At 37.3% G+C, this 27,747-nt stretch overlaps 1 protein-coding gene across 1 annotated transcript in view; it reads right to left on the reverse strand.

The window, feature by feature from the left end:
• PCSK4 (proprotein convertase subtilisin/kexin type 4) overlaps nucleotides 1-27,436 on the reverse strand; it is a 277,432-nt gene extending 249,996 nt beyond the window's left edge. The window contains exons 1-6 of the mRNA XM_053700025.1: nucleotides 27,423-27,436; nucleotides 26,977-27,133; nucleotides 26,744-26,848; nucleotides 25,822-25,917; nucleotides 25,111-25,239; nucleotides 24,773-24,849 (exon numbers count right to left, since the gene is read on the reverse strand). Coding sequence (XP_053556000.1) covers nucleotides 24,773-24,849; nucleotides 25,111-25,239; nucleotides 25,822-25,917; nucleotides 26,744-26,848; nucleotides 26,977-27,133; nucleotides 27,423-27,436 — 578 coding nt within the window. The remainder of the gene's footprint in view (nucleotides 1-24,772; nucleotides 24,850-25,110; nucleotides 25,240-25,821; nucleotides 25,918-26,743; nucleotides 26,849-26,976; nucleotides 27,134-27,422) is intronic.
• Between the last annotated feature and the right edge of the window lie 311 nt (nucleotides 27,437-27,747).

The raw sequence follows: 27,747 nt of genomic DNA on the forward strand, positions 1-27,747 counted from the left end.
CTAGTTGGACTATGTCGTCCCGGGGAGCACTCCAGCAAGCAATTAAGTGTATATACCGGGCTGCTCAGCCGCAGCTTCCACGAAGCAGCATCAAGGCATAAATAATTAGGATGTTTCTGTCAAAAGCAGCAATTTGCCAAACAGTGCGTGCAGTTCAGTGTTTTTGTTTTTAGTTAAAGATACCAGGTGAATATGGTCCCTAGAGACAGTACAACCAGGCCTGATGAAGTGGGTTATGTACTCTCTTACTGTATTCTAGGCTCAAAGTTCTCCCAGTGGTCCCTTTCAATTTAGTTAATTATCAGGCTGCAGGTTGTATGAGTATGAAGGCCTGCCGGGGTCTGCAAGTTGTATATTCTAAGCAGTAATCCCATTCCCTTTGGGCATACTCACGAGTCCTAGAACTCCAGCAGGGTTGTGTCTGATAATCTCCTGCGTTTGCAAAATGGTCCGGTAGTAGCGGGTACGAACCGCGGCTTACTTGAGGAGCAGTCTGTAGGTGATGGCGCAGGTTCCCCCAGCTGCGAGTGTCCCCGGCTGCTTGTGTAGGAAGTTCCTCCGTCTTTACCGGCCTCAGTATCAGTTAGGAGCCGTTCCCGGTTGCCAGTGTGGAGGCGTATGGCTCCGTGAGAGCAGGGGACAGTCTGGTCAGCGGAGTGTACACGCTCCACGAGGGGAGCCAAGATGGCGGCCAGCTGTTAGCGATGTCTCCGGTGGTGAGGCGAAAGATGTACCGACCTCACAAGTCACTGCATCTGCTATGCACAATGCCTCCAGGCTAATTCAGATCTTGCTTTAGCCAAGGAAGAGCTTGGGAGCCAGTGTGGGATTGCAAAAGAGTATCTTTTTTAGAATTGAGCACAGAGCTCTGTGTGAGTGCGTCCACACTGTAGCTCCTCCCACCGGAAGTCTCCTTACATATATTTTTTAAATAACTCATTATCTCCTTTTTATTAATATAAACTTGTATAAAAGCAGCACATATTAAAAACACAATGCAAAAGCTTTCAATTGATTTGTGAATTACAAGTTATTGATTTGTGAATTACAAGTTAACAGCAGTCTTTAAATAAATGGAGACACAGAGAAAAATAAAAATAGATACTGCATCCTCTGACTGAACAGACTAAATTAAATCAAATAACCATGAAAAAGGGAGGCTTAGCAATATTCAATGTCAAAAACTTGAATTTAAATAATGTGGACACTGCACACTTAACTTCAAACTCTGGGTTTTAAATTATGGATTTAAATTTGAATCGATCCTTTGACTTCCTGTCAGTATTGGGTTATGCTCACTTACTGCCCCCCCCCCCCCCCTGTTAATGAGCTGTATCTGAACACAATTTGTGAATAACTAGAGATGTAAAATACTACTTTACTCTTCTGCTTGCTGTCATCTGTTCTTAGGTTACCTCAGCTTCCAGTTGTGTCACATGACCCTGCTCACTGCATCCTCCTTCTGATTAATCTATAGATCTTTCACTTGCTAGGAGGCATCAAGAGGGATGCCTCCTATTGGTCCCAATTTTTGCTGCTAATATATTGACAGAACACAGGTGGCGCTGCAGCACAGCTTTTCCTTTGACTCATGTGCTGCAATTGAGAGAAGCGTTCCTGTACCTGCCTCTCCATAGAATCACATTGTTTTGTTTCAATTAAAATTTAATTAAGCTTTGGCCACATATGGCAGGGTAGGCACTGCCTCCCCTGCCTCCTATGAGTGCACGTCCCTGCTATGGATCCCTGAGATTGCATGCCTGTCAGTGGTGTACCTACATTACATGAAATACTCCCTGTGATCAGAGTGTATCTCATGCTGTTACTGGATGCCTCCATGACAAGCTTGTGTTATTCTCCCTTGCTAGGGAGTTTTTTCTTTTAATAAAGTTTTTACCAAACATATCCAGTCATATTGCTAACTACATGTTCCAGTCACAAGGGAGTATCCAGCATCTGAGAGAGATGGAGGTTAGTTTGGTGGGCAACTGAGAGGACCCAGTCTGCTCTCAGCACTATATATATATATATGTCTCAAGGAGGGTGACACTGTACATTGAACGGTATTATTTATATATATATATATATATATATATATATATATATATATATATATATATATATATATATATATATATATATATATATATATATACACACATACACACATATCTATGTATTATTTCTTTAATGGAACGTTTTCAGGGAATTCTTCCCCTTCATCAGCACAAATACAGTGTAAAACATGCAAACTTATATACACATATGTGAAATTACAAAATACCTGTGATCACTCAGTGAACTGGCGCCAAACAATCTATGTGGAACGCATAATTTGCGTTCCACTGTGTGTAAACCGGAAGTGGTGTCACTTATTCCATTTCCGGTTACCAAACTACAAATATAAATATAAAGTGTAAATTTTGTAAATTTTAAATCTATAAGTGTGGGAAAATGTGAGGTGGAATTCAATCTGATGCAAAACTCTTCTCAAGATTGCCCTTAGTATAGGATTGAATTACTTACAAGCTGTGATCACAAGTAGCGATCGTGTGTACCATAGTGTGCAAACTTCTCTGGTTTTCATTTTTCTCTGGGTAAATTGTTACCCACCACCTGATATGGATCCTTTATTTCCTCCTGTCTCTGAACTTCCCCCAACAGGTGTGACCACTACAGACAAGGAGGAGGATGCAGGAGTACAAGCCCTGGGAGCACAGATTGGGACAATCACATACACACATGACGACGCAGCCAGGATCCTGTTCTCCCCCATCAATAGAGCTGCTGGTGAGACCCCTGTGAATTTATATCATAATTTGTTGAAATTAAAGAAACGTGAGATAGACCTTATGCAACATGGTAGTTACTTATCTGAACACCATAGATTGAATCACATTCCTAGGGGGTTTAGGGTAAAAAATATCCCCACAATAGGAAGGGACAACCCGGAATTCAGGAGAAAGTGGTGCCATATCTTGAACAAATGTTCCTTAGATTTGATATTATTGGTAGTAGAAGAAGTAACTACCATTCTAACTAAAGTTAGGATTGAAATAGGAACATTTGAACAAACACATAATGAGACACTGACAAGAGACCAGAAAGAAAACTGGCTATTGAAACTCAAACAACAAATTGACAAGTACAGATCAGAGCTAATAGTTTTTAAAAACAGAAAACTAGACTCGGTTAACGCAGACTATACACATGGGAGGGTCTATAAATGGTTATCCAACACAACAGAAGGTAGGGTCAGGAGACCACAGACCCAGGAGAGTTCAGTTCACTACAATAGATACGAGTGGAGCTGAGTCATCAGAAACTGATACTAGCATCTTGCGTACAACACAAACATCACCAAACGCATATACACCACAATCCTCACATCATGCTCCATATGTACATAGGGGACACTCTACCATTTTTTAGGGGTCACCACGAGATCACGGGGAGAGGGAGGAGGCATAGACCACACATCAGGAGGGCGGGGAGGCAGATACAGACCCACACGCCACAGCAGGCAGAGGATATAGTGGTTAATTTAAGTAAACATACCCTAACTCCAGCAGAATGAATGACCCTAAATAAAGGTCTGTCTTTTGTACCTAGCCACAATATTCCAGAAATTGACCTTAAAATAGACCTTTATAAACTAAACAGAATTATGAAAATCAAAGAACTTTTCCAATATTCTCCACAGAGAGAAGAAAATACACTTGTGCCTGTCTTGGTGTCCTGGTAGAAATGAACTTCCAATCTCGATCACCAAACCATGCTTTAATCAGGAGTGTTGTATGGATCAGGAGCCTTGGTTTGGGGTTTCAGTTGGGTTCTTGCTGAACCCAACTGAAACCCCAAACCAAGGCTCCTGATCCATACAACACTCCTGATTAAAGCATGGTTCGGTGATCGAGATTGGAAGTTCATTTCTACCAGGACACCAAGACAGGCACAAGCTCCAAATCTAGAAAGAAAGTTTCTTCTGCCAGAGACTGCATATCCAAGAGGCGATACCTTTCCACAGCATTTCTGAATCATCCTTACCTCATTTGATTGGATTGTTGAAGTAAGTGCATACCCTTAGGGGGACACATACCGGATTGCAAGAAGATTGTATCTGAATTTTTGCGATAATACTAAGTGACTGTACTCTATTAGACCGTATATAGGTCCAAGTTCTATGTACTCCTTTTTATTATAATATTAACTTATTTATTTTTCTTTTTTACACTGGTTATTATCATAGCCCTTTCCTTTAACTGTTTTAGTATTGAATTGTGTACCTATTGTCAGAATATCTGTGACACACTGATATTTTACTGTACATTGTTCTCCTACCTTTTCTCCTTACTCTAATAGCGCCATCTCTATATTTCTTTTGTACTCATATCCTTTTGGGAGGTATAGGAAAATCCTCCGACATCTTTGAGATTGGCAGCTTATATGAGAAAATAGGTGTATATTACGTATATAGGGGTATCTGTAATTACATAATACATGTCTCTAATCCATAGGAGCGCTGTAGGGTTAGCTAAGAGGGTCATCCCTAATATCTTTCTGTCTTTCACATATATATATATATATATATATATATATATATATATATATATATATATATACATATATACATATATATATACATATATATATATACATATACATATATATATATACATATACATATATATATATATATATATATATATACACATATATATAAATATATATACATATATAAATATATATACATATATATACATATATATATATATATATATATATATATATATATATATATATATATATATATACACATATATACATATATACACACACATATATATATATACATATATAAATATATATACATATATATATATATATATACACATATATACATATATACACACATATATATATATATATATATATATATATATATATATTGATATGTAACTCAGCTGGTGAGCCATATCCTAGTACACATATCAATGCACTAAGTAGCTCCGGCCTGAACCGGTTACCATGCCAACCAACATAACAACAGACGATCCCGAGTGTGGTACCGGCACATCAGGGTGAGATAAAAGCCATATCGATATACAGAGGAGCTGTCACAAGTTTGGTGGACATATGCAATAATAGTTACAGTTAATGCACTAGAGTTTGCACACTATGGTACACACGATCACTACTTGCGATCACAGCTTGTAAGTAATTCAATCCTATACTAGGGGCAATCTTGAGAAGAGTTTTGCATCAGATTGAATTCCACCTCACATTTTCTCACACTTATAGATTTAAAATTTACAAAATTGACACTTTATATTTATATTTGTATTTTGGTAACCGGAAATAGAATAAGTGACACCACTTCCGGTTTACACACAGTGGAATGCAAATTATGCGTTCCACAGATTGTTTGGCGCCAGTTAACAGAGTGATCACAGGTATTTGGCATTTTGTAATTTCACATATGTGTATATAAGTTTGCATGTTTTACACTGTATTTGTGCTGATGAAGGGGAAGAATTCCCTGAAAACGTTCCATTAAAGAAATTGTTTTTCTTCACCTTAAAAAAAAAAAACCTGAGAGTGCATTCGTTTTTCAAGGAATATATATATATATTTATTTTTATTTTATTTTATTTTTTTTAAAAAACAAATCCTCCATCCTGGGTCAGCCACCTGGGTGCAACATTGAGATAAATAGAAGCAAAGATGATGCACTCTCAGGCTTTTCACAAATAAGTGTCAAATTTATTAGATGACGTTTCAGATCTACATTGCAAAGTATACAAACAGTGCAAAGTATACAAACACAGCACAATATATAGTGTCACAAATAAGTGTTAAAACACAAACATACCTCCCTTTTCTTCCAGAAAAGCGCTAAACATCAATGCGTTGCAACACCACAGTGAACAGGAAGTAGCTACTGAGATCACTTCCGGTTTCAAAAAAATAATAATACATATGTAAAATGTCTTTATCTTTCACTGCACACTTGTGAAAATAAGTTAAGGGCTGTTCTCAGCATGTAAGCATTAAACAAAAATAAAAAACATACAGCCCTAAAAAATGGGTTACCATGGTAACCAGGATACATAAACAATGATGTTCATATGTTAATAGTGATAACGAAATGTAATCCTTTCATCCCATTCTGTAATACAGCATCCTAAACTATGATTCCTATATATTATTAGTGTAATAACTCCCTTAAAACAGGCTAAGTTACACACCCCTTTGTGCATGTCAATACCAAGTGACATATTTAACCCCTTTGTGACCAGACCAATTTTCAATTTGTTGACCGTCTGGGACCAAGGCTATTTTTGCATTTCTGTAGTGTTTGTGTTTAGCTGTAATTTTCCTCTTACTCATTTACTATACCCACACATATTATATACCGTTTTTCTAAAGATACCATTATTTTCATCATCTTATAATTTACTAAAAAAAAAATTATAAAATATAGGAAAAAAATGGGGAAAAAAACACTTTCTAATCTTGACGCCCAAAATCTGTTACACATCTACAACCACCAAAAAACACCCATGCTAAATAGTTTCTACATTTTGTCCTGAGTTTAGAAATACCCAATGTTTACATGTTCTTTGCAAGTTATAGGGCCATAAATACAAGTAGCACTTTTCTATTTCCAAACCACTTTTTTTCGAAATTAGCGCTAGTTACATTAGAACACTAATATCTGTCAGGAATCCCTGAATATCCCTCGACATGCATATATATATTTTTTAGAAAATATCCCAAAGTATTGATCTAGGCCCATTTTGGTATATTTAATGCCACCATTTCACCGCCAAATGCTATCAAATAAAAAAAAATAGTTCACTTTTTCACAAACTTTAGGTTTCTCACTGAAATTATTTACAAACAGCTTGTGCAATTATGGCACAAATGGTTGTAAATGCTACTCTGGGATCCCCTTTGTTCAGAAATAGCAGACATATATGGCGTTGCTTTTTGGTAATTAGAAGGCTGCTAAATGCCGCTGCGCATCACACGTGTATTATGTCTAGCAGTGAAGGGATTAATTAGGTAGCTTTTAGGGAGCTTGCAGGGTTAATTTTAGCTTTAGTGTAGAGATCAGCCTCCCACCTGACACATCACACCCCCTGATCCCTCCCAAACAGCTCCCTTCCCTCCCCCACAATTGTCCCCGCCATCTTAAGTACTGGCAGAAAGTCTGCCAGTACTAAAATAAAAGGTATCTTTATTTATTTTTTTATAGCATATTTACATATGCTGCTGTGTAGGATCCCCCCTTAGCCCCCAACCTCCTTGATCCCCCCATACAGCTCTCTAACTCCCTCCCCTCTACCTATTTGCCGCCATCTTGGGTACTGGCAGTCAGCCCCCAAAAATTTGTTTTTTTATTTTTAAATTTTAAAAATTATATTTTCTGTAGTGTAGCTGCCCCCCTCAATACCCTACCAACCCTCCCCCTCCTAGATCCCTTCCCAAGCACATTTTACCCCACCTTCCGTCTCCCTCCTTCCCATTACTTTTATACTAGCAGCCGGTAAATGCGGCGCACAAGCGCCGGACTTGCAAGACATAATGAGTACCGATCGCCGGTATGTGTGTAACGAGGGGCCGCCCACCCGCCTCCCAACTGCAGCGCCCACCCACCAACAAACAGCCCCATCGATTGCTGATGCAGAGAGGGCCACAGAGGGGCTCTCTCTGCATCGGTGGGGTAAAAAGGGAATTGCAGTGATGCCTGCATATCGAGGCATCACTGCAATACCCTGGAAGCACCTGGGAGCTTCAAACCCCAGAGGACGTGCCAGGAACGTCCTTGGTCGTTAAGGGTTTAAAGAAGCAGGCATATCGTTTCATCCCTTTAAATGATATTGCCTAATTTAAATTGATAAACAGCAATAATAACAGTGACAATAAGATAAAAATTTAAGAAACAAAATACAAAGATGGATAATAGACTGCATATCTAAGTAAGCCAATCAGATTGATTTTACATCTTGGATAAAGATTCAATACATGCAGCCTTCATTGCACAATCCAACATGAGCAACATGTCTTTCCTCTATGATCATGGGTTGTTCATCTATACACACAATATATATATATATATATATATATATATATATATATATATATATATATATATATATATATATATATATATATATAGTGTGATTGTATGCTTAATGGGACATAAAACCCACAAAGAAAACAATTTTAAACAACATTCCAATTTAATTATATAATTTTATTTGCTTCATTCTTCAGATATCCTTTGTTGAAGAAATAGCAATGTACAAGGGTGAGCCAATCACACAAGGCATCTATGTGCAGTCACCAAACAGCAGCTACGGAGACTATTTAGATATGCTTTTCAACAAAGGATATAAAGAGAATGAACCAAATTAGATAATACAAGTAAATTGAAAAGTTGTTTGAAAATTGTATAATCTTTCTAAACCATGAAAGAAAGAAAAAATGGTTTTCATGTCTCTTTAAAATGGAGCCTGGATACTGGCAAGCTGCAATGCATGCTGGTAACAGGCTCACTGGGTTATTAGGGATACATACAGCCTACATTAACCTTTCTTTCTACCAGTTCCTCTGCTCGATTGCTATCCCCTTGAACCCCCTTAGCATATAAGCCTAAGAGCCCAGCAGTTTGTAGATCTCCTCCTTAAGAGCTGGCTACAACAGTGCAACTCTCGGCAGGGCCCTCTACCCGTTTGATCCCTATAAATGTTTTGTTGCACTCCGCCTATGTTTATAGCGCTGCAGAATCTGTTGGCGCTCTACAAATAACTGATAATAATAAAAAATAAAGCAAAGTGCGACATCAGCACTGATAAAGCAGAATGGCTGTTTTTCCCCAGCTTACAGTAACTGAAGTATAACTGTTTACAGAGCACCTATTAATGTGAGCTGAAAACCTTTTAGAGGTAAAATATCTTTTTAATTAAAAAAAAAAAAAAAAAAAATCCTGAATTTTCCAAATATGGCAATCTCTGGCCACCCTGCTTCTTGGGAATTATAAAGTGAAAGTAAAATGTGTTTTGGTAACGCCGCATACAACAATATTAATAATTATTTGAAGAAAGTTCAAAAGCCTAGGGGCTCATAGCAGAGTTTGAAAAAAGTAAAGAATTCTAGGCAAGACTTTTGTCTTGCTAAATGAAAACAGTGAACCTAGGGTAACCTGTCCTATCCTCTTTAAATTGTTCCCAATGATCCATTTTACCTGCTGGAGTGTATTAAAGGATTATAAAACTCTTCATTACACTATGAATTTAAACCACATTGTGTTGTCTACCAATGAAATGAAAAAAAATGCACTTACTTTTTTTCTGAAACAAAGCTATTAAAGGGACAGTAAACTTAAAAAGTAATGTTATATAATTCTGCACATAGTGCAGAATTATAGAACATTATCTAAGCGGCAGCTTTCAAAATCAAAAGCTTTGAGAGATTTATGCTATCAAACTTTCTCCTCTTCAGGATCTTATGATCGGGTCTTGGTTTCCAAAAGCGATTTGCGTGCTCGCTAACTAATCACAGCACACCCAATCGCACCATTGAACCGACTGTAGCTCACTCGTGATCTGGTCTGGTAGTGGGAGTGAGCTACAGTGAGTTTACTGTCCCTTTAAATATAGAAAAAAACTTTTTTTCTTGACGAAATTTGTTCAATCGACAATCAACAAAAAGAGGATGGTCTAGCATTAATTGGGTCGGCTAATCTGGAGTCGCTATCTCACTGCCGATTATAATATTTATTACCCAGATGAGGGCTCTCAAACGCATGCACAATACATTCATTACCCGAACGCATGTGCACTACATCTTTTACAGGAAGTTCCTTACCGATGTTGGTGCAAGAATAGCGCAGACACAAATAGATATTTTGACCAGCGCTGCTTTATCCATTTACATTGTGGCTGCTTGTTACTTATAATACGCCTATATGTGGAGATAGTAAATCAGAAGTGAGAAAAACAGATCTTCAAGTTCATATCCATAAGACAAATTTATATATCACATTTGATATTTATCATTCTTGTTCAGAGCAATACCTGATCGTCTAGACTATTACATTTGTAATAAAGCTAAAATGAATAATGATGTATAACAATTGTCTAAAAAATAAACTGCTATACATTATATAACTCCCCCATTATAAAGCACATACTGTCGCTGTTATTATAACAGTGGAGTCACAAATATGAATAATAAATTATTTTTAATAATATTTAACTTAAGAATTGTAGAATAGCATTATTTATTTAATGAATAGATTGCTCCTTAGTCCAGGGGGGAATGACTATTATGATATTGAAATACTTACCTAAGCCCCTGCAGCTCCGCTTCCAGACATCAAGTCTTTAGAAATGATATATATATTTTTATTGAGGTTTAAATCAGAGCATACATACAGACTGTGTCATTAGAAGACGCACAAAAAGTTTGTTACAAAACATATAGCCAATGTGAAAAAAGAAAATATAATGCAGGTCTATATGACATATTGTAAAAATATAAGTAGAGATATTGTTTGCGCATATGAATCGTATACCTCCTGACTGGTACATGGGCCACTCTTGGACCCTCTAACAGCAGATAAAATATAAATCTATGGAAGGTAGAGTAGGAGAAGAGACCACTCTTGGGTCTCAAGTGATGAACCTCCTTTTTTTCCCCATTATGAAATAATCCAGTTGACCCCTATTGTCAATCAACCTATCAGATAACTATATATTCCCCATATGGAAAACAATGGCCACTCTTGGGCCTTGGCTTTTGACTTCTACCAGTAGGGGAGCTTAGTAGGGGACATGTAGTAGTTATATAATATATAGAGCCACAAAGTTTAACAGGCTAGCTACATGTGTTCCTTTTGTTTGGATAAATAAAGTAGATAGAGACTTAAAAAAATACCCCAACTGGTCCAATAAGCTGGGAGTTATGATCATTATATATAAAATTGTGTACATATTTTAAAAGTATGGCCATAAAACGTGCATTTATGCTGAAAATATCAAGCTACTAGAGAAACCATATTAAATATTATACATCCTTATGTCTTTTAGTACATGTTCTACTGCGATTTGTATTAGGCGAGAACCTGAGTTTTAAAGGGACAGTCTACACCAGAATTTGTATTGTTTTAAAAGATAGATAATCCCTTTATTACCCATTCCCCAGTTTTGCATAACCAACACAGTTATATTAATATACTTTTTACCTCTGTGATTATCTTGTATCTAAGCCTCTGTAAACTGCCCCTTTATTTCAGTTCTTTTGACAGACTTGCAGTTTAGCCAATCAGGGCCTGCTCCCAGATAACTTCACATGCACAAGCATAGTGTTATCTATATGAAACACATGAACTAACACCCTCTAGTGGTTCTAAAAAGAGGTGGCCTTCAAGGTCTAAGAAATTAGCATATGAACCTCCTAGGTTAAAGGATTACTGTTTTTTACTTTTTTCGTTACTCAATAGTCCCATATTTTGTATAATTATCATCTATTAAAAGCTACTAACCTATATTTTATATAAAACGAAGCTTACAAAACTTATATTTTAACTAAATATTACCCGGCCATGACGTCACCTTTCCCAGCCCATCGTTTTCGGCATAGTGTGTATATGAAATGATTGACCAATAACATTTCGCTCCTATGCATATCATTACCAGCATAACCCTTCCTAATAAGCCTGCGCGGCAATTCCGCTAAATCGCGCATGCGCATTTGTAATTGTAGAAGCCGAAGTTACCCACATCTCTGTTAGTTTTACGCTTGCGCATTGGAGGGAAAATCTATTGAATCGGTTATCCAGACTTTCTACGTATTAGATAACATTGACACGTCTTATATCTAGCTAAATATTGTACGGCTGTTTACAATTAAAAAGAACTAAAGCAGTAACTTTTTTGTTCAGTTTATATGTAAACAAGCTGTCACTAAGCACCCACACTATACTACACTGTTCTACCCCCTATACCGGCGCCCCCGGAGCCCCCCGCAACTAAATAAAGTTACTAACCCCTAAACCGCCGCTCCTAGACCCCGCCGCAACTCTTATAAATGTATTAACCCCTAAACCGCCGCTCCCGGAGCCCACTGCCACCTACATTATACCTAGTAACCCCTATCCTCCCCCCCCATACCGCCGCCACCTATAATAAAGTTATTAACCCCTATCCTGCCGATCCCGGACCCCGTCGCAACTAAATAAATAGTTTAACCCCTAAACCGCCACTCCCGGACCCTGCCGCAACCTATATTAAACTTATTAACCCCCTAATCTGCCCCCCCTACACCGTCGCCACCTATAATAAATTTATTAACCCCTATCCTGCCCCCCCCTACACCGCCGCCACTGTAATAAAATGATTAACCCCTAAACCTAAGTCTAACACTAACCCTAACACCCCCCTAACTTAAATATTAAATACATCTAAATAAATTTAACTCTTATTAACTAAATGAATCCTATTTAAAACTAAATACTTACCTTTAAAATAAACCCTAATATAGCTACAATATAAATAATAATTATATTGTAGCTATCTTAGGATTTATATTTATTTTACAGGCAACTTTCAATTTATTTTAACTAGGTACAATAGCTATTAAATAGTTATTAACTATTTAATAGCTACCTAGTTAAAATAAAGAGAAATTTACCTGTAAAATAAATCCTAACCTAAGTTACAATTACACCTAACACTACACTATACTTTAATAAATTAATCCTATTTAAAACTAAATACTTACCTGTAAAATAAACCCTAAAATAGCTACAATGTAATTAATAATTACATTGTAGCTATCTTAGGATTTATATTTATTTTACAGGTAACTTTGTATTTATTTTAGCTAGTTAGAATGGTTATTAAATAGTTATTAACTATTTAATAACTACCTAGCTAAAAGAAATACAAAATTACCTGTAAAATAAATCCTAACCTAAGTTACAATTAAACCTAACACTACACTATCATTAAATTAATTAAATTAATTACCTACAAATAACTACAATTATATTCAATTAAATAAACTAACTAAAGTACAAAAAATAAAAAAAGCTAAGTTACAAAAAATAAAAAAATAAGTTACAAACATTTAACAAATATTACAACAATTTTAAGCTACTTACACCTAATCTAAGCCCCCTAATAAAATAACAAAGCCCCCCAAAATAAAAAAATGCCCTACCCTATTCTACATTAAAAAAGTTCAAAGCTCTTTTACCTTACCAGCCCTTAAAAGGGCCTTTTGCGGGGCATGCCCCAAAGAAAACTGCTCTTTTGCCTGTAAAAGAAAAAATACAACCCCCCCCCAACATTAAAACCCACCACCCACATACCCCTAATCTAACCCAAACCCCCCTTAAATAAACCTAACACTACCCCCCTGAAGATCATCCTACCTTGAGTTGTCTTCACTCAGCCGAGCCACCGATAGAACCGAACAGGAGATCCGGAGCGGCAGAAGTCATCATCCAAGGGGCGCTGAAGAAATCTTCCATCCGATAGAAGTCTTCATCCAGGCGGCGTCTTCAATCTTCATCCATCCTGAGCGGAGCCATCTTCAGAGGAGCCTACGCGGATCCATCCTCTTCTTCCCGACGACTAAAGACGAATGACGGTACCTTTAAGTGACGTCATCCAAGATGGCATCACTCGAATTCCGATTGGCTGATAGGATTCTATCAGCCAATCGGAATTAAGGTAGAAAAATCTGATTGGCTGACTGAATCAGCCAATCAGATTCAAGTTCAATCCGATTGGCTGATTGGTTCAGCCAATCGGATTGAACTTGAATCTGATTGGCTGATTCAGTCAGCCAATCAGATTTTTAAGAAAAATCTTACAACTGCAGTTGTCAGCACGGATTGGTAATCCGTAACGGCTGACATACAAGTAGGTTGGGAAACAATTAATATTTAAAAGTAAATTATTGGCCAAAGGGTACATATTTAATAAATGAAGTACATTAGAAAATAAGAGTTTTAAAACTATACTACGATTTTATTTGCATATCATTTCTGACTACAGTGTCCCTTTAAGCTTTCAACTAAGAAAACAAAGCAAAATTGGTGATAAAAGTAAATAGAAAAATGGTTTAAAATGACATGCTCTATCTGAATCATGAAAGTTTATTTTGGCCTAGACTGTCCCTTTAAAGGAAGGTGCCTCTTATTAACTGGTCACAATAAGTAAATGTTGTCTAGGGGTACAACAACCAAGCCACCCCGGCCGCAGGCAGCTGGTGCACATATATGTCAACATTAGCAGGATACAATAGAAATGGATAATGTGTAAACCTTAAGCGTTGCATTACTCATCATCCCTAGATTTTACTATGAAGCTATAATACTTAAATAAGAGGAACTCCGATATTAAGTATTTTTATAGTTAATGGCCAAAATAAAACTCTGATATCAGTACTCCTAATGTATAATGTAAAACTAGCGTTTGAGTTCATTGAAAAATCAAATAATGGTATCTCTGGTGTAGAAGCTGGGTAAAAGTATAAGTCTCCTACATTCCTTATTCACAGGATATTGTCATTGTGGGATCTAAGGGTAGGGCTACTGACTATATATACAAATTATCAGCCTTAGTAAACATATTATAAAACAGTTAAGTAAACCTTCCTTGCAGAAGTTATTCAAAACATATCTAAACTGATATATAACTCTTCATAAACAACATGATAAACTTATAACATTGTCCAAGAGGATAACTCGTATTGACTTTTAAGTGGATTATCTTCAGCATAAGTTCCCTCTATACTAAATATTAATGAACATAAAAATAGTTAACTAGCCGACTCCAGTTTTCAGAGTTTCCAACATATGTGAGTTTGGATTTCCACAAGTATGGTTAAAGTCATATGTCTCACCACTGGAAGTTATCGAGCCTGTACATTGAATTTTGGGACTTTGCATAGCCATCAGAGAATGTAGGTGCTGTGGTAGTAGGCTGAGACATCTCACTGTATCCGGATGATGGAATAACAGAGGAGGTTGAATAACTTGAGGGAACTCTGTCACTGTATAAGAGTCCGTTAGGTCATCTGTCAGGTCCGGGGATCTGTATCTCAGCTCACCATCCGGCAGGGCTATAGTGGATGTGGGTGCACAAACATCTCCACATAATACACTGGGTAGGCTTCAGAGCAGTAAAAGCCAAAGTCTACTGTTCTGGATCTTAGAGTTTTGCCGCTCTGCCATATGGCCAGTATGTGAATTAAGTTTTTCCAGAGGTTGAGACAATCCTGTTAGTCCTTTATGATCAGGTACCCATGTTTGTAATTTCGATGGCTTTTCACAGACTTCGCGGTTGATCCCAGTGTCATCTGCTAGTCCCCTACTGCTTTCTAAGACCCCGCACTCCTGTCGGTTTATGTCTGTTATTTTAGGGTCTTCACAGCATTAAGACATCGAGCTGAGGTCATTGCTGCATCCACTTCAAACTCTCAGCTATCACAGTGCGATGTCTCCTTTAGTCTGTAACCGGGTTCAATGCAGCACTCATGTGTCTGCGGTTTCCCTATTGTTCCTAAGAAGTAGCGTTCCATTAGCCGCCACATCTCAAGCACCTGTTCGCCACCAACTCGCAAAGGGTCTCTCCATACAGCACTCCTGGTTCCATCTTACGTGCAAGTAGAAAAGTATCTGTGTACTTTGTAACCCAGAGACCTGGGGGGATTGTATGCGGCAGCCTCAGCCATGCGGTTCTATTTCAAAGGATCTTTTATGCCCTAGTTAGTAGAAGTTAGTGCATGGCTTACTTGAAGAACATAGGTCAAGAAGTCAGTAAATCCACTGCTGAACTTTGGCAAAGTGCATAGATTATTTCTGCACTCAGATATGAAAGTTGCATTAAGTTGGCTTTACTTATTGATATATAAAAACTTTAATTATTAAAGTATAAGCAGGAGCTTCACAGAAACACGTCCTGCCACTCCAAGTGTAGGGCTATTTTTTATCCTATGTGGTATTCGTAGGTCTGTGTGGGATGCTTCTACCACGCATGTGCATCACACACAGCTCCTACCCAGGTAGACCACTGTGATAGGACTCAAACGGTTTTGGAAAAACTTTTTTTTTTTTTTTATTAGAAATAACGAGGCAATAGAGGTATTTGACGAAATGTTTGATTTGACAACGATCTTTAGTTTTAAGTTAAATGTTTTTGAGTTTTATATACCTTAACATTTTTTCCAAATAGCTAATTTACCTTCATTTGAAATAGCTGATTTTGCCTGTAGTATTCCTACTTATACTGAAAGTTTGTATAGTCTATAGCAGTGATTTTTAACCTTTTTTTTGCAGTGGCACACTTTTTTACATTAAAAAATCCTGTGGCACACCACCATCCCAAAATTTAAAAAAAAATCACACATTGTAGCCTAATACAGCATATATATATATATATATATATATATATATATATATATATACACATACACACAAACACACACATACTGTATGTATCGTGCTGTTATGCCATGCCTCCTACAAACTACCCCTACACTGGGAGTAAAAAACAAGCAAAGTTTAAAAAATATGTCACACTGTTGTCAGTCTGCCGTGGCACACCTGAGGATCTCTCACGGCACACTAGTGTGCCACGGCACACTGGTTGAAAAACACTGGTCTATAGAAATACTGTGTAAACATAGCCAGCAGAACAAATTATACTCCCAGTGTGGGTTAGGTGAGACAAGTAATAAAATGTTATTTTTCAATTGTTTTTCTGGGCTTTGGTATACAGACAGAGATAATATAAAGAAATATGTGTGCAGAAAGTGATAAAATAAGGAGATCTGATTTGCGTGTAAGGTCAACCCATTTTAATGAGCTGTGGTTTCAAAGAACAAAAGCAGCTATTTCACATATCAAATTAAATATAAAGAAGCAATTTATCATACATTTTATCTCTGCAGCTGGCATAAAAAGTAATTGGAAACACATTAAGGGAGAAGGAAATTTAACAGTACAATGTCCCTTTAAGATCCTTCTAGAGTATATGTTTTAACCCCTTAACGGCCGAGGACATGCCAGGCATGTCCTACAAAAAAACGGTCGTTAACAACCAAGGACATGCCAGGCACGTCTCAGGGGTTTAAAGCGCTGGAAGCGATCGTGATCGCTACCAGTCACTTTCAGGGTATTGCAGTGATGCCTCGATATTGAGGCATCCTGCAATACCCTCTAGTAAGAAACCGATGCAGAGATCGCCACTCTGTGGCCCTCTCTGCATCGGCCAGCGATGGTGCCGATCATTGCTGGCGTGGGAGGGATAGGAGGGCGGCCCGGTGAGTGGAAGTGAGGGGGCAAGAGCGGGCGGGACCGCTACACTACGGCAAATATTAAGTGAAACGGAAGGAGGGAGAGGGGGGGATAAGGATTAGGGGAGGGTATTGAGGGGAAAGGCAGTTACACTACAGAAAAAAAAAAAAAAAAAAAAAAACAAAGCCACATTTTAAGCAAACTGGGTAATGGCAGACAGCTGCAAGTACCCAAGATGGCGGTAAATAGCTAGAAATATATATATATATATATATATATATATATATATATATATATATATATATATATATATATATATATATATATATATATATATATATACATACATACACACACACACACACCTTTTATTTTAATACTTGCAGACTTTCTGCCAGTACTTAAGATGTCGGTGACAATTGTGAGGTTGGGGAAGGAAGAGAGCTGTTTGAGAGTGGTCAGGGGGTAGGATGTGTCAGGTGGGAGGCTGATCGCTACACTAAAGCTAAAATTAACCATACAAGCTACCCAATTAACCCCTTCACTGCAGGAATAATACAAGTGTGGTGAACAGCGGTATTTAGCAGCCTTCGAATTACCGAAAAGCAATGCCAAAGCCATATATATGCCTGCTATTTCTGAACAAAGGGGATCCCAGAGAAGCATTTACAACCATTTGTGCCATAATTGCACAAGCTGTTTGTAAATAATTTCAGTGAGAAACCTAAAGTTTGTGAAAAAGTGAACAATTGTTTTTATTTGATCGCATTTGGCTGTGAAATGGTGGCATGAAATATACCAAAATGGGCCTAGATCAATACTTTGGGTTGTTTACTAAAAAACTGTTACTAAAAGGGTTATTCAGGGTTTCCTGACAGATATCAGTGTTACAATGTAACTATCGCTAATTGTGGAGAAAAAAAAATGGTATAGAAATAGCATAGTGCTACTTGTACTTATTGCCCTATACAGTTGTGCACATAAGTTTACATACCCTGGCAGAATTTATGATTTCTTGGACATTTTTCAGAGAATATGAATAACAACAACAACAAAAAACTTTTTTCACTCATGGTTAGTGTTTGGCTGAAGCCATTTATTAACAATCTACTGTGTTTATTCTTTTTAAATCATAATGACAACAGAAACTACCCAAATGACCCTGATCAAAAGTTTATATACCCTGGTGATTTTGGCCTGATAACATGCACACAAGTTGACACAAAGGGGTTTGAATGGCTATTAAAAGGTAACCATCCTCACCTGTGATCTGTTTTCTTGTAATTAGTGTGTGTGTATAAAAGGTCAATGAGTTTCTGGACTCCCGACAGACCCTTGCATCTTTCATCCAGTGCTGCATTGACGATTCTGGATTCTGAGTCATGGGGAAAGCAAAAGAATTGTCAAAGGATCTGCGGGAAAAGGTATATAAAAAGATATCCAAGGAATTGAGAATGCAAATAAGCAGTGTAAAAACTATAATAAAGAAGTGGAAAATGAGGGGTTCTGTTAAAACCAAACCATTGTTCGGGATGCAAAGGCAAACCCAAAAATAACTTCAGGTAACTTCAGGTGAAATACAGGACATGTGGTGTGGCTGTTTCAAGATGAACAATAAGGAGGCACGGGCTGCATGGTCGAGTCGCCAGAAGAAAGCCATTACTACGCAAATGCCACAAAGTATCCCGCTTACAATACGCCAAACAGCACAGAGACAAGCCTCAAACCTTCTGGCACAAAGTCATTTGGAGTGATGAGACCAAAATTGAGCTTTTTGGCCACAACCATAAACGCTACATTTAGAGAGGAGTCAACAAGGCCTATGATGAAAGGTACACCATCCCTACTGTGAAACATGGAGGTGGATCGCTGATGTTTTGGCGATGTGTGAGCTACAAAGGCACAGGAAATTTGGTCAGAATTGATGGCAAGATGAATGCAGTATGTTATCAAACAGAACGCCTCATTTTCCACTTCTTAATTAGAGTTTGAACACTGCTGATTTGCATTCTCAATTCCTTGAATATATTTTTATATCCCTTTCCTGTTTTATACAGTTCAACTACTTTTTTCCCACAGATGCTTTGACAATTCTTTTTCTTTCCTTATGACTCAGAATCCAGAAACGCCAGTGCAGCACTGGATGAAAGATGCAAGGGTCTGTCAGGAGTCCAGAAACTCATTGACCTTTTATATACACACACTAATTACAAGCAAACAGATCACAGGTGAGGATGGTTACCTTTAATAGCCATTCAAACCCCTTTGTGTCAACTTGTGTGCATGTTATCAGGCCAAAATCACCAGGGTATGTAAACTTTTGATCAGGGTCATTTGGGTAGTTTCTGCTGTGATTACGATTTAAAAAGAGTAAACACAGTTGATTGATAATAAATGGCTTCAGCTAAACACTAACCATGAGTGAAAAATGTTTTTGTGTTATCATTCATATTCTCTGAAAAATGGCCAAGAAATCAAATTCTGCCAGGGTATGTAAACTTATGAGCACAACTGTAACTTGCAAAAAAGCAAAGAACATGTAAACATTGGGTATTTCTAAACTCAGGACAAAATTAAGAAACTATTTAGCATGGGTGTTTTTTGGTGGTTGTAGATGTGTAACAGAATTGGGGGTCAAAGTTAGAAAAAGTGTGTTTTTTCAAATTTTTCATTTGTTTTATAGAAAATGATATGATGAAAATAATGGTATCTTTGTAAAGTCCATTTAATGGCGAGAAAGACAGTATATAATATGTGTGGGGTACAGTAAATGAGGAAGAGGAACATTACAGCTAAACACAAAGAAAGCAAAAATTTAAAAATAGCTCTGGTCCTTAAAGGGACACTGAACGCAAATATTTTCTTTCGTGATTCAGATAGAGCATGCAATGTTAAGCAACCTTCTAATTTACTCCTACAGGGAGTGCAGAATTATTAGGCAAGTTGTATTTTTGAGGATTAATTTTATTATTGAACAACCATGTTCTCAATGAACCCAAAAAACTCATTAATATCAAAGCTGAATAGTTTTGGAAGTAGTTTTTAGTTTGTTTTTAGTTATAGCTATTTTAGGGGGATATCTGTGTGTGCAGGTGACTATTACTGTGCATAATTATTAGGCAACTTAACAAAAAACAAATATATACCCATTTCAATTATTTATTTTTACCAGTGAAACCAATATAACATCTCAACATTCACAAATATACATTTCTAACATTCAAAAACAAAACAAAAACAAATCAGTGACCAATATAGCCACCTTTCTTTGCAAGGACACTCAAAAGCCTGCCATCCATGGATACTGTCAGTGTTTTGATCTGTTCACCATCAACATTGCGTGCAGTAGCAACCACAGCCTCCCAGACACTGTTCAGAGAGGTGTACTGTTTTCCCTCCATGTAAATCTCACATTTGATGATGGACCACAGGTTCTCAATGGGGTTCAGATCAGGTGAACAAGGAGGCCATGTCATTAGATTTTCTTCTTTTATACCCTTTCTTGCCAGCCACGCTGTGGAGTACTTGGACGCGTGTGATGGAGCATTGTCCTGCATGAAAATCATGTTTTTCTTGAAGGATGCAGACTTCTTCCTGTACCACTGCTTGAAGAAGGTGTCTTCCAGAAACTGGCAGTAGGACTGGGAGTTGAGCTTGACTCCATCCTCAACCCGAAAAGGCCCCACAAGCTCATCTTTGATGATACCAGCCCAAACCAGTACTCCACCTCCACCTTGCTGGCGTCTGAGTCGGACTGGAGCTCTCTGCCCTTTACCAATCCAGCCACGGGCCCATCAAGACTCACTCTCATTTCATCAGTCCATAAAACCTTAGAAAAATCAGTCTTGAGATATTTCTTGGCCCAGTCTTGACGTTTCAGCTTGTGTGTCTTGTTCAGTGGTGGTCGTCTTTCAGCCTTTCTTACCTTGGCCATGTCTCTGAGTATTGCACACCTTGTGCTTTTGGGCACTCCAGTGATGTTGCAGCTCTGAAATATGGCCAAACTGGTGGCAAGTGGCATCTTGGCAGCTGCACGCTTGACTTTTCTCAGTTCATGGGCAGTTATTTTGCACCTTGGTTTTTCCACACGCTTCTTGCGACCCTGTTGACTATTTTGAATGAAACGATTGATTGTTCGATGATCACGCTTCAGAAGCTTTGCAATTTTAAGAGTGCTGCATCCCTCTGAAAGATATCTCACTATTTTTGACTTTTCTGAGCCTGTCAAGTCCTTCTTTTGACCCATTTTGCCAAAGGAAAGGAAGTTGCCTAATAATTATGCACACCTGATATAGGGTGTTGATGTCATTAGACTACACCCCTTCTCATTACAGAGATGCACATCACCTAATATGCTTAATTGGTAGTAGGCTTTCGAGCCTATACAGCTTGGAGTAAGACAACATGCATAAAGAGGATGATGTGGTCAAAATACTCATTTGCCTAATAATTCTGCACTCCCTGTATTATCAATTTTTCTTCGTTTTCTTGCTATCTTTATTTGAAAAAGAAGGCTTCTAAACTTTTTTTTAGTTCAGGACTGGACAGCACTTTTTATTGGTGGATGAATTTATCCACCAATTAGCAAGAACAACCCAGGTTGTTCACCAAAAATAGGCCGGCATCTAAACTTACATTCTTGAATTTTAAATAAAGATACCAAGAGAATGAAGACAATTTTATAATAGGAGTAAATTAGAAAGTTGCTTAAAATGTCATGCTCTATCTCAATCACGAAAGAAAAAAATTTGGGTTCAGTGTCCCTTTAACGGTAAGAAAATTTAAAGATGGTCTAGTCACTAAGGGGTTAAAGGAACTCGGGTGAAAGAAAATAATAGATTACATTTTGAACTATTTTGAAGATTTCCACTGCCAAAGAGCAAGATTTCAAATGTGTGGAAATGTCGTCTTCGTACCAGTTCACTATTTGTATTTCACTATGACCTGCACAGTAGGGTGCTACTGACCCCTGAAGCAAAAACCATTGGTCCCTATATTATATATGTACCAGTGTAATTTATTGGGGGATGCTTTGATCACCAGAACAACCTCTGCATTATTACCCTGATCTGCGACACCCCCCACATTAGCCTAATTGAACCCCACTCCAATAAACTCTTGCACACTGCCTGCTATCTTACTTTTAACCTCTATTAAACCTAACTACAATGTCCTTCCTACCACATTTGACAATTTTCTACCATAAAGGGACAGTCTACCTGGGATTTGTATTGTTTGAAAAGATATAGACAAGCCTTTACTACTTATTCCCCTTTTTAGCATAATGCATAACCAACATTGTTATATTAATATATTTTAAAGGTTTACGTCTCTGCAGGCCGTCCCTTATCTTAGTGCTTTTTAAATCTTGTACAACAGCTAGACAGTGCTAGTTCATGTATGCCATATAGATAACATTGTGCTCGCTTTCATGGAGAATGATAATAGTTATATAAGAACCAGCACCGATTGGCTAAAATGGTAAAAAGCACAGAGATAAGGGGCCAGTCTTCAGAGGCTCAGATACAGGTAATTATAGCAAGTAAAAAGGTAAATTAATATAACGGTGTTGGCTATGCAAAACTGGGGAATGACTAATAAAAGGGATTATCTATATTTTTAAAAGGGACAGTCAAGTCCAAAAAAAAACCTCATGTTTCAAATAGGGAATGTAATTTTAAATTTTCCAACTTACTTTTATCACCAATTTTGCGTTGTTCTCTTGGTATTCTTAGTTGAAAGCTAAACCTAGGAAGGCTCATATGATAATTTCTAAGTCCTTGAAGGCCGTCTCTTATCAAATGCTTTTTATTTGCTTTTCACAACAGGGGAGAGTTAGTTCATGTGAGCCATTTAGATAATATTGTGATCACACCCGTGGCTTGTGGCAGACACTGCACTAATTGGCTAAAATGAAATTCAATAAATAAAATGTCATGTGATCAGGGGGCTGTCAGAAGATGCTTAGATACAAGTTAATCACAGAGATAAAAAGTATATTATTATTTTAAACTGTGTTGGTTATGCAAGACTGGGAAATGGGTAATAAAGGAATTATCTATCTTTTTAAACTACAAAAATTCTGGTGTTGACTGTCCCTTTAAGAATTTTCAAGTAGACAACAACAACTTCTTATAAGTGCCTTTAAAGTGATGGTAAACTCTCCCCTTTTTAAAATCAGATCTGGAATGTAAGCGCTATTTTAGATGGAGTTTAATTCATTAGCTGTAATGAAGATGCAGTATAACTTACTTTTTATTATAGATATGAAATTCAAATACTGCATGCTCCTCCGCCCACTTCAAAAGTAAAATTTTCTGTGAGCTAACAGATTGAATTGTTGTCCAATCAGCGCTCTCCCCATCTGGCACTTTTGTTGTAGCTAGAGCATTGATTGGAGAGTAATTCAATCATTTAGCTGACAGGAAAATTGACTTTTGAAGAGGGTGGTGTAACGTGGGGTATTTGAATTTCATATCTATATTAATAACTAAGTTATAGCGCATCTTCATTGCACATGATGAATAAAACTATCTAAAATAGCGCTTACATTCCAGATCTGATTTTAAAAAGGGGAGAGTTTACCATCACTTTAAAAGGGACAGTCAACCTTAGAATTGTTATTGTTTTAAAAGATAGATAATCCCTTTATTACTCATTCCCCAGTTTTGCATAACCAACACAGTTATATTAATGTACTTTTTACCTTTGTGATTACCTTGTATCTAGGAACCTTCTTCCAGCCCCCTGATCACATGACTGTGACTGTTTATTATCTATTGTCTTAAATTTAGCATTGTGTTGTGCTAGATCTTAAATAACTTTCTGTGCCTGAACACAGTGTTATCTATATAGCCTACGTGTACTTTCTGTGTCTTTGTGTTGAAAAGAGATTTAAAAAGAATGTGATAAGAGGCAGCCCTCAAAGGCTTAGAAATTAGCATATGAGCCTACCTATTTTAAGTTTAAACTAAGAATACCAAGAGAAAAAAGCAAATTTGATGATAAAAGTAAATTGGAAAGTCAATTAAAATTAAGTCCTATCTGAATAATGAAAGTTTAATTTATACTTGACTGTCCCTTTAAGTTCTATCCGGAGCCCAATCCACACACAGAAATGCACATACTCAATTGACTGAAAGGCACATGCACAGAGAAAACTATATACATCTACACACCTATTGCTATCCATATCAAACTACCTACTGCTACTTACAAATACCCTACTGTAAATACCTCCTCTTCTCCAGTCACAAAATTACTGATAAAACTTACATAGCTAGATATACATTCAGATATGGATACCGCTCATCAGATACAAGACTAACACCCTTCTTCCATAGCCACACACACAGTAAATACATGAAGAACTGAAACTCAACACATTCAAACAACTTAGATACAAAGAGGACCTTTTAATTTCTATATACACGTAGACACTGACACACTCACCGGTTCTCATCAGCCAGGTTATAATGGGGCTGTGGATCAGGGTCATCACTGTTAAAATCATAACTTGCTAATGGATCCTGTTGGGGGACAAATACAAATTCTCACTTTAGACCAAACAAAGTGTGTGTATATGTAAAAATATGTATATCAATAACCACTCCTGTATTCATTGAGAATATATATATATATATATATATATATATATATATATATATATATATATATATACACACACATACGTACACACATACAGTATATATATATATATATATATATATATATATATATACACACACACATACAGTACATATATACATACAAATATCCGCATTACTTACATAATTAGCAGCCAGATCTGGATGGTCCTTTTCAATTCCATCGTCTAGAATAGTCACCACCACACCCTTCCCTGTGTATCCGAGGCTCCACGCTGTCAGCACACCAAGATCTGGGTTCACGTCATTATTCTGCAACAAAGTGCTTCTTATCATGCCAGTGTGTTATAGACGTGCACTTTGGGAAATTTGGCATTCAGTATATGGTTGCAGGTAAAGACGTACTGCTATAACTCATATTTTATTTGTACAATATGTAATTTATTGCTGGCATTTCCCAGGACATACTTGAAAATGAGAGAAATCTCAATGTATTTATTCTGGTAAAAACTGTATTTCAAATAAATAAATAAATATTGTACCAGTCTTTTTTTTATGTCTGTGTACTAAAGTTGATTATTACAGTATATTTTTTCCATAAAATTAGAAGAAAAAAAAACAGCACTATTGGAAGCTACAGGCTTTTGTTTTAAAATCTAGGACCCAGCTCCACAAGACACCCATGAGTGTCTTGTGGAATCTAAACCAGGGTGGCAGGGCCTAATTTTAAGGCACAAGTGGCTCCCTGGTGCCTGACTTTGTCGAGCCCTGTATTACTCAAATGGATTGCACTTCCATTTTATAACTAAAACTGAATATAGCACCATATTATCATACCCAGATGCCTTTCATTATTTCCACTTTGATGCAAGCACATATGGACCTATATCATACCATGTACCACTGCTTATGGAACCAGGGGTCTGTGGGAATTACACTGATGTGTCTTCTATGTCTATTCTTCAGAGTTTGCTGCTCAAACCAGTGTACCTGAAACAGGAGGGGAAAAAAGTCACCTTCAACCTCATCACACTAATTTAATACTCTTGAGAAGTGATGGCCAACTTCCTAACAAATGGGGGCTGCAGATGAACATTTTAGAAGCCTAAAAGGGACACTAAAGACAAAATGAGCAAAATATTTTATAAGCACACTTACTGTGCCACCAGCACCAACTGAGCATGGGCAAGATTTCATAGTATATGTGTTTGTGATAGGCTGAATGCAGTCGCAGTGCTTTTTTTTTTTTCCTTCTTTTTTTAAGAATGCCTTTGTTGATTGTGCAGTTCTACTGTATTAAATTGTCCTTTAAGGGTGACATATCAGTTTATGGCTATTAAACAAATAAATAATATATTTCTAAAAATAAGTGGCACAGGGACAGAAAGCATTCTTACTTTAAAGCATTTTTTTGTGTCTGCTATTGTCTCCCCTCCAGGTGGCTCTTTTGAGTTGAGATCCCCATAAAGTACACAATTTTAGTTTTCCTGGAAGTTACAAAAACTAGTGCAGAGAACAGTATGTGGCTATAAGTCAGACAGCATCTGCAACATACTTTTAGTTATGAGTGTGTGGATAGGCCTCTTCAGAGGAAGAGGAAAGATTATAAATATATTTAAAATGAAAATGAACTAAAAATGTGTTTTTATGTGCACATTATAACATTTGTTAATACTAAATACTGGTGCAACAAATTTCCCACAAACTTATATAGGAGCACAAACATTGTGTCAGGCAAAAAGCAAAGCAATTTCCCAATAGACATGACAACAGACACGGGTTAGTAGTTTGGATATCAAGAAATGTCTTGATTCACCTTAATCTCTTTTTTCAGCCGGACATGTCTGCCCCAATGAGGCCTGAGGGATCTTTTCTGTAACCCACGGTGTTGCATGTGGTAGAAATCGCTGCCAGGTATGATCTGTTGATATAAACGCCACAGACAGGGTAAACTGCTCAGTTGCCAGACTGGACCCTTTTGGCAGTCAATGCCTTATGCCCACAAACCAATAAATTATTAGTCTCTCTACATGACAGCGTCTCCCCTACCTGTCCCATACTAATGAAGCCCAGTTTCCTCGCAATCCTCTCCGCTTCATCTGGACCGCCTGGGACCTGTACAGCCCAACTGTTAGTGTAAATATTAAGCGCTAAAGTCCAGGGGATGCTGAAAGTGACAGAGATTACAAACCCGGTTCGCATGTTACTTTTTCCCGGCTACACTACACCTGCCATGTAAGGCTGCAAGCATAGGGACTTTCCGCAGGCCACGTCACTAGGGCAACCGCGCGATCTAGCCAATCGCAATAAGCTTTTTGTTCTGACTCGCGGATCTTAGGCTGATGTACGGGTCAGAGATCAGTCAGGTCAGGAATCACTAAAATAACACGCAGAGGGGAGAGTACGCAACCAATATATTAGTTATATATAAAACTTCTGTGGTACCTCTGATATAGAACAATTCTGTAATTGTGTGATAAACACTGACTATTTACCATAACAAAATCATGTTATTGACTGTATTATCTAAAAGAATTGTTTATATGATCTGTGCCCCCCCTAGGATTACTATGAAGAAGACTCTTAGTTACAGTTATGCATCACTCTAGCTCTATTTGGTGAGACGTTTTTAAAATATAACGAAGAAAAAAGAGAGCACTTAAAAGTACATCATGAAACCCAAACTTTTTCTTTCATGAGTCAGATATATCATACAATTGTAAACAACTTTCCAATTTACTTATTATTATCTACTTTTCTTCATTCTCTTCGTATCCTTTGTTGAAATAGCACTACTGGGAGCTAGCTGAAAACCAATTA

The sequence above is a fragment of the Bombina bombina genome, chromosome 2, assembly GCF_027579735.1.
Source record: "Bombina bombina isolate aBomBom1 chromosome 2, aBomBom1.pri, whole genome shotgun sequence".
Taxonomy (NCBI): domain Eukaryota; kingdom Metazoa; phylum Chordata; class Amphibia; order Anura; family Bombinatoridae; genus Bombina; species Bombina bombina.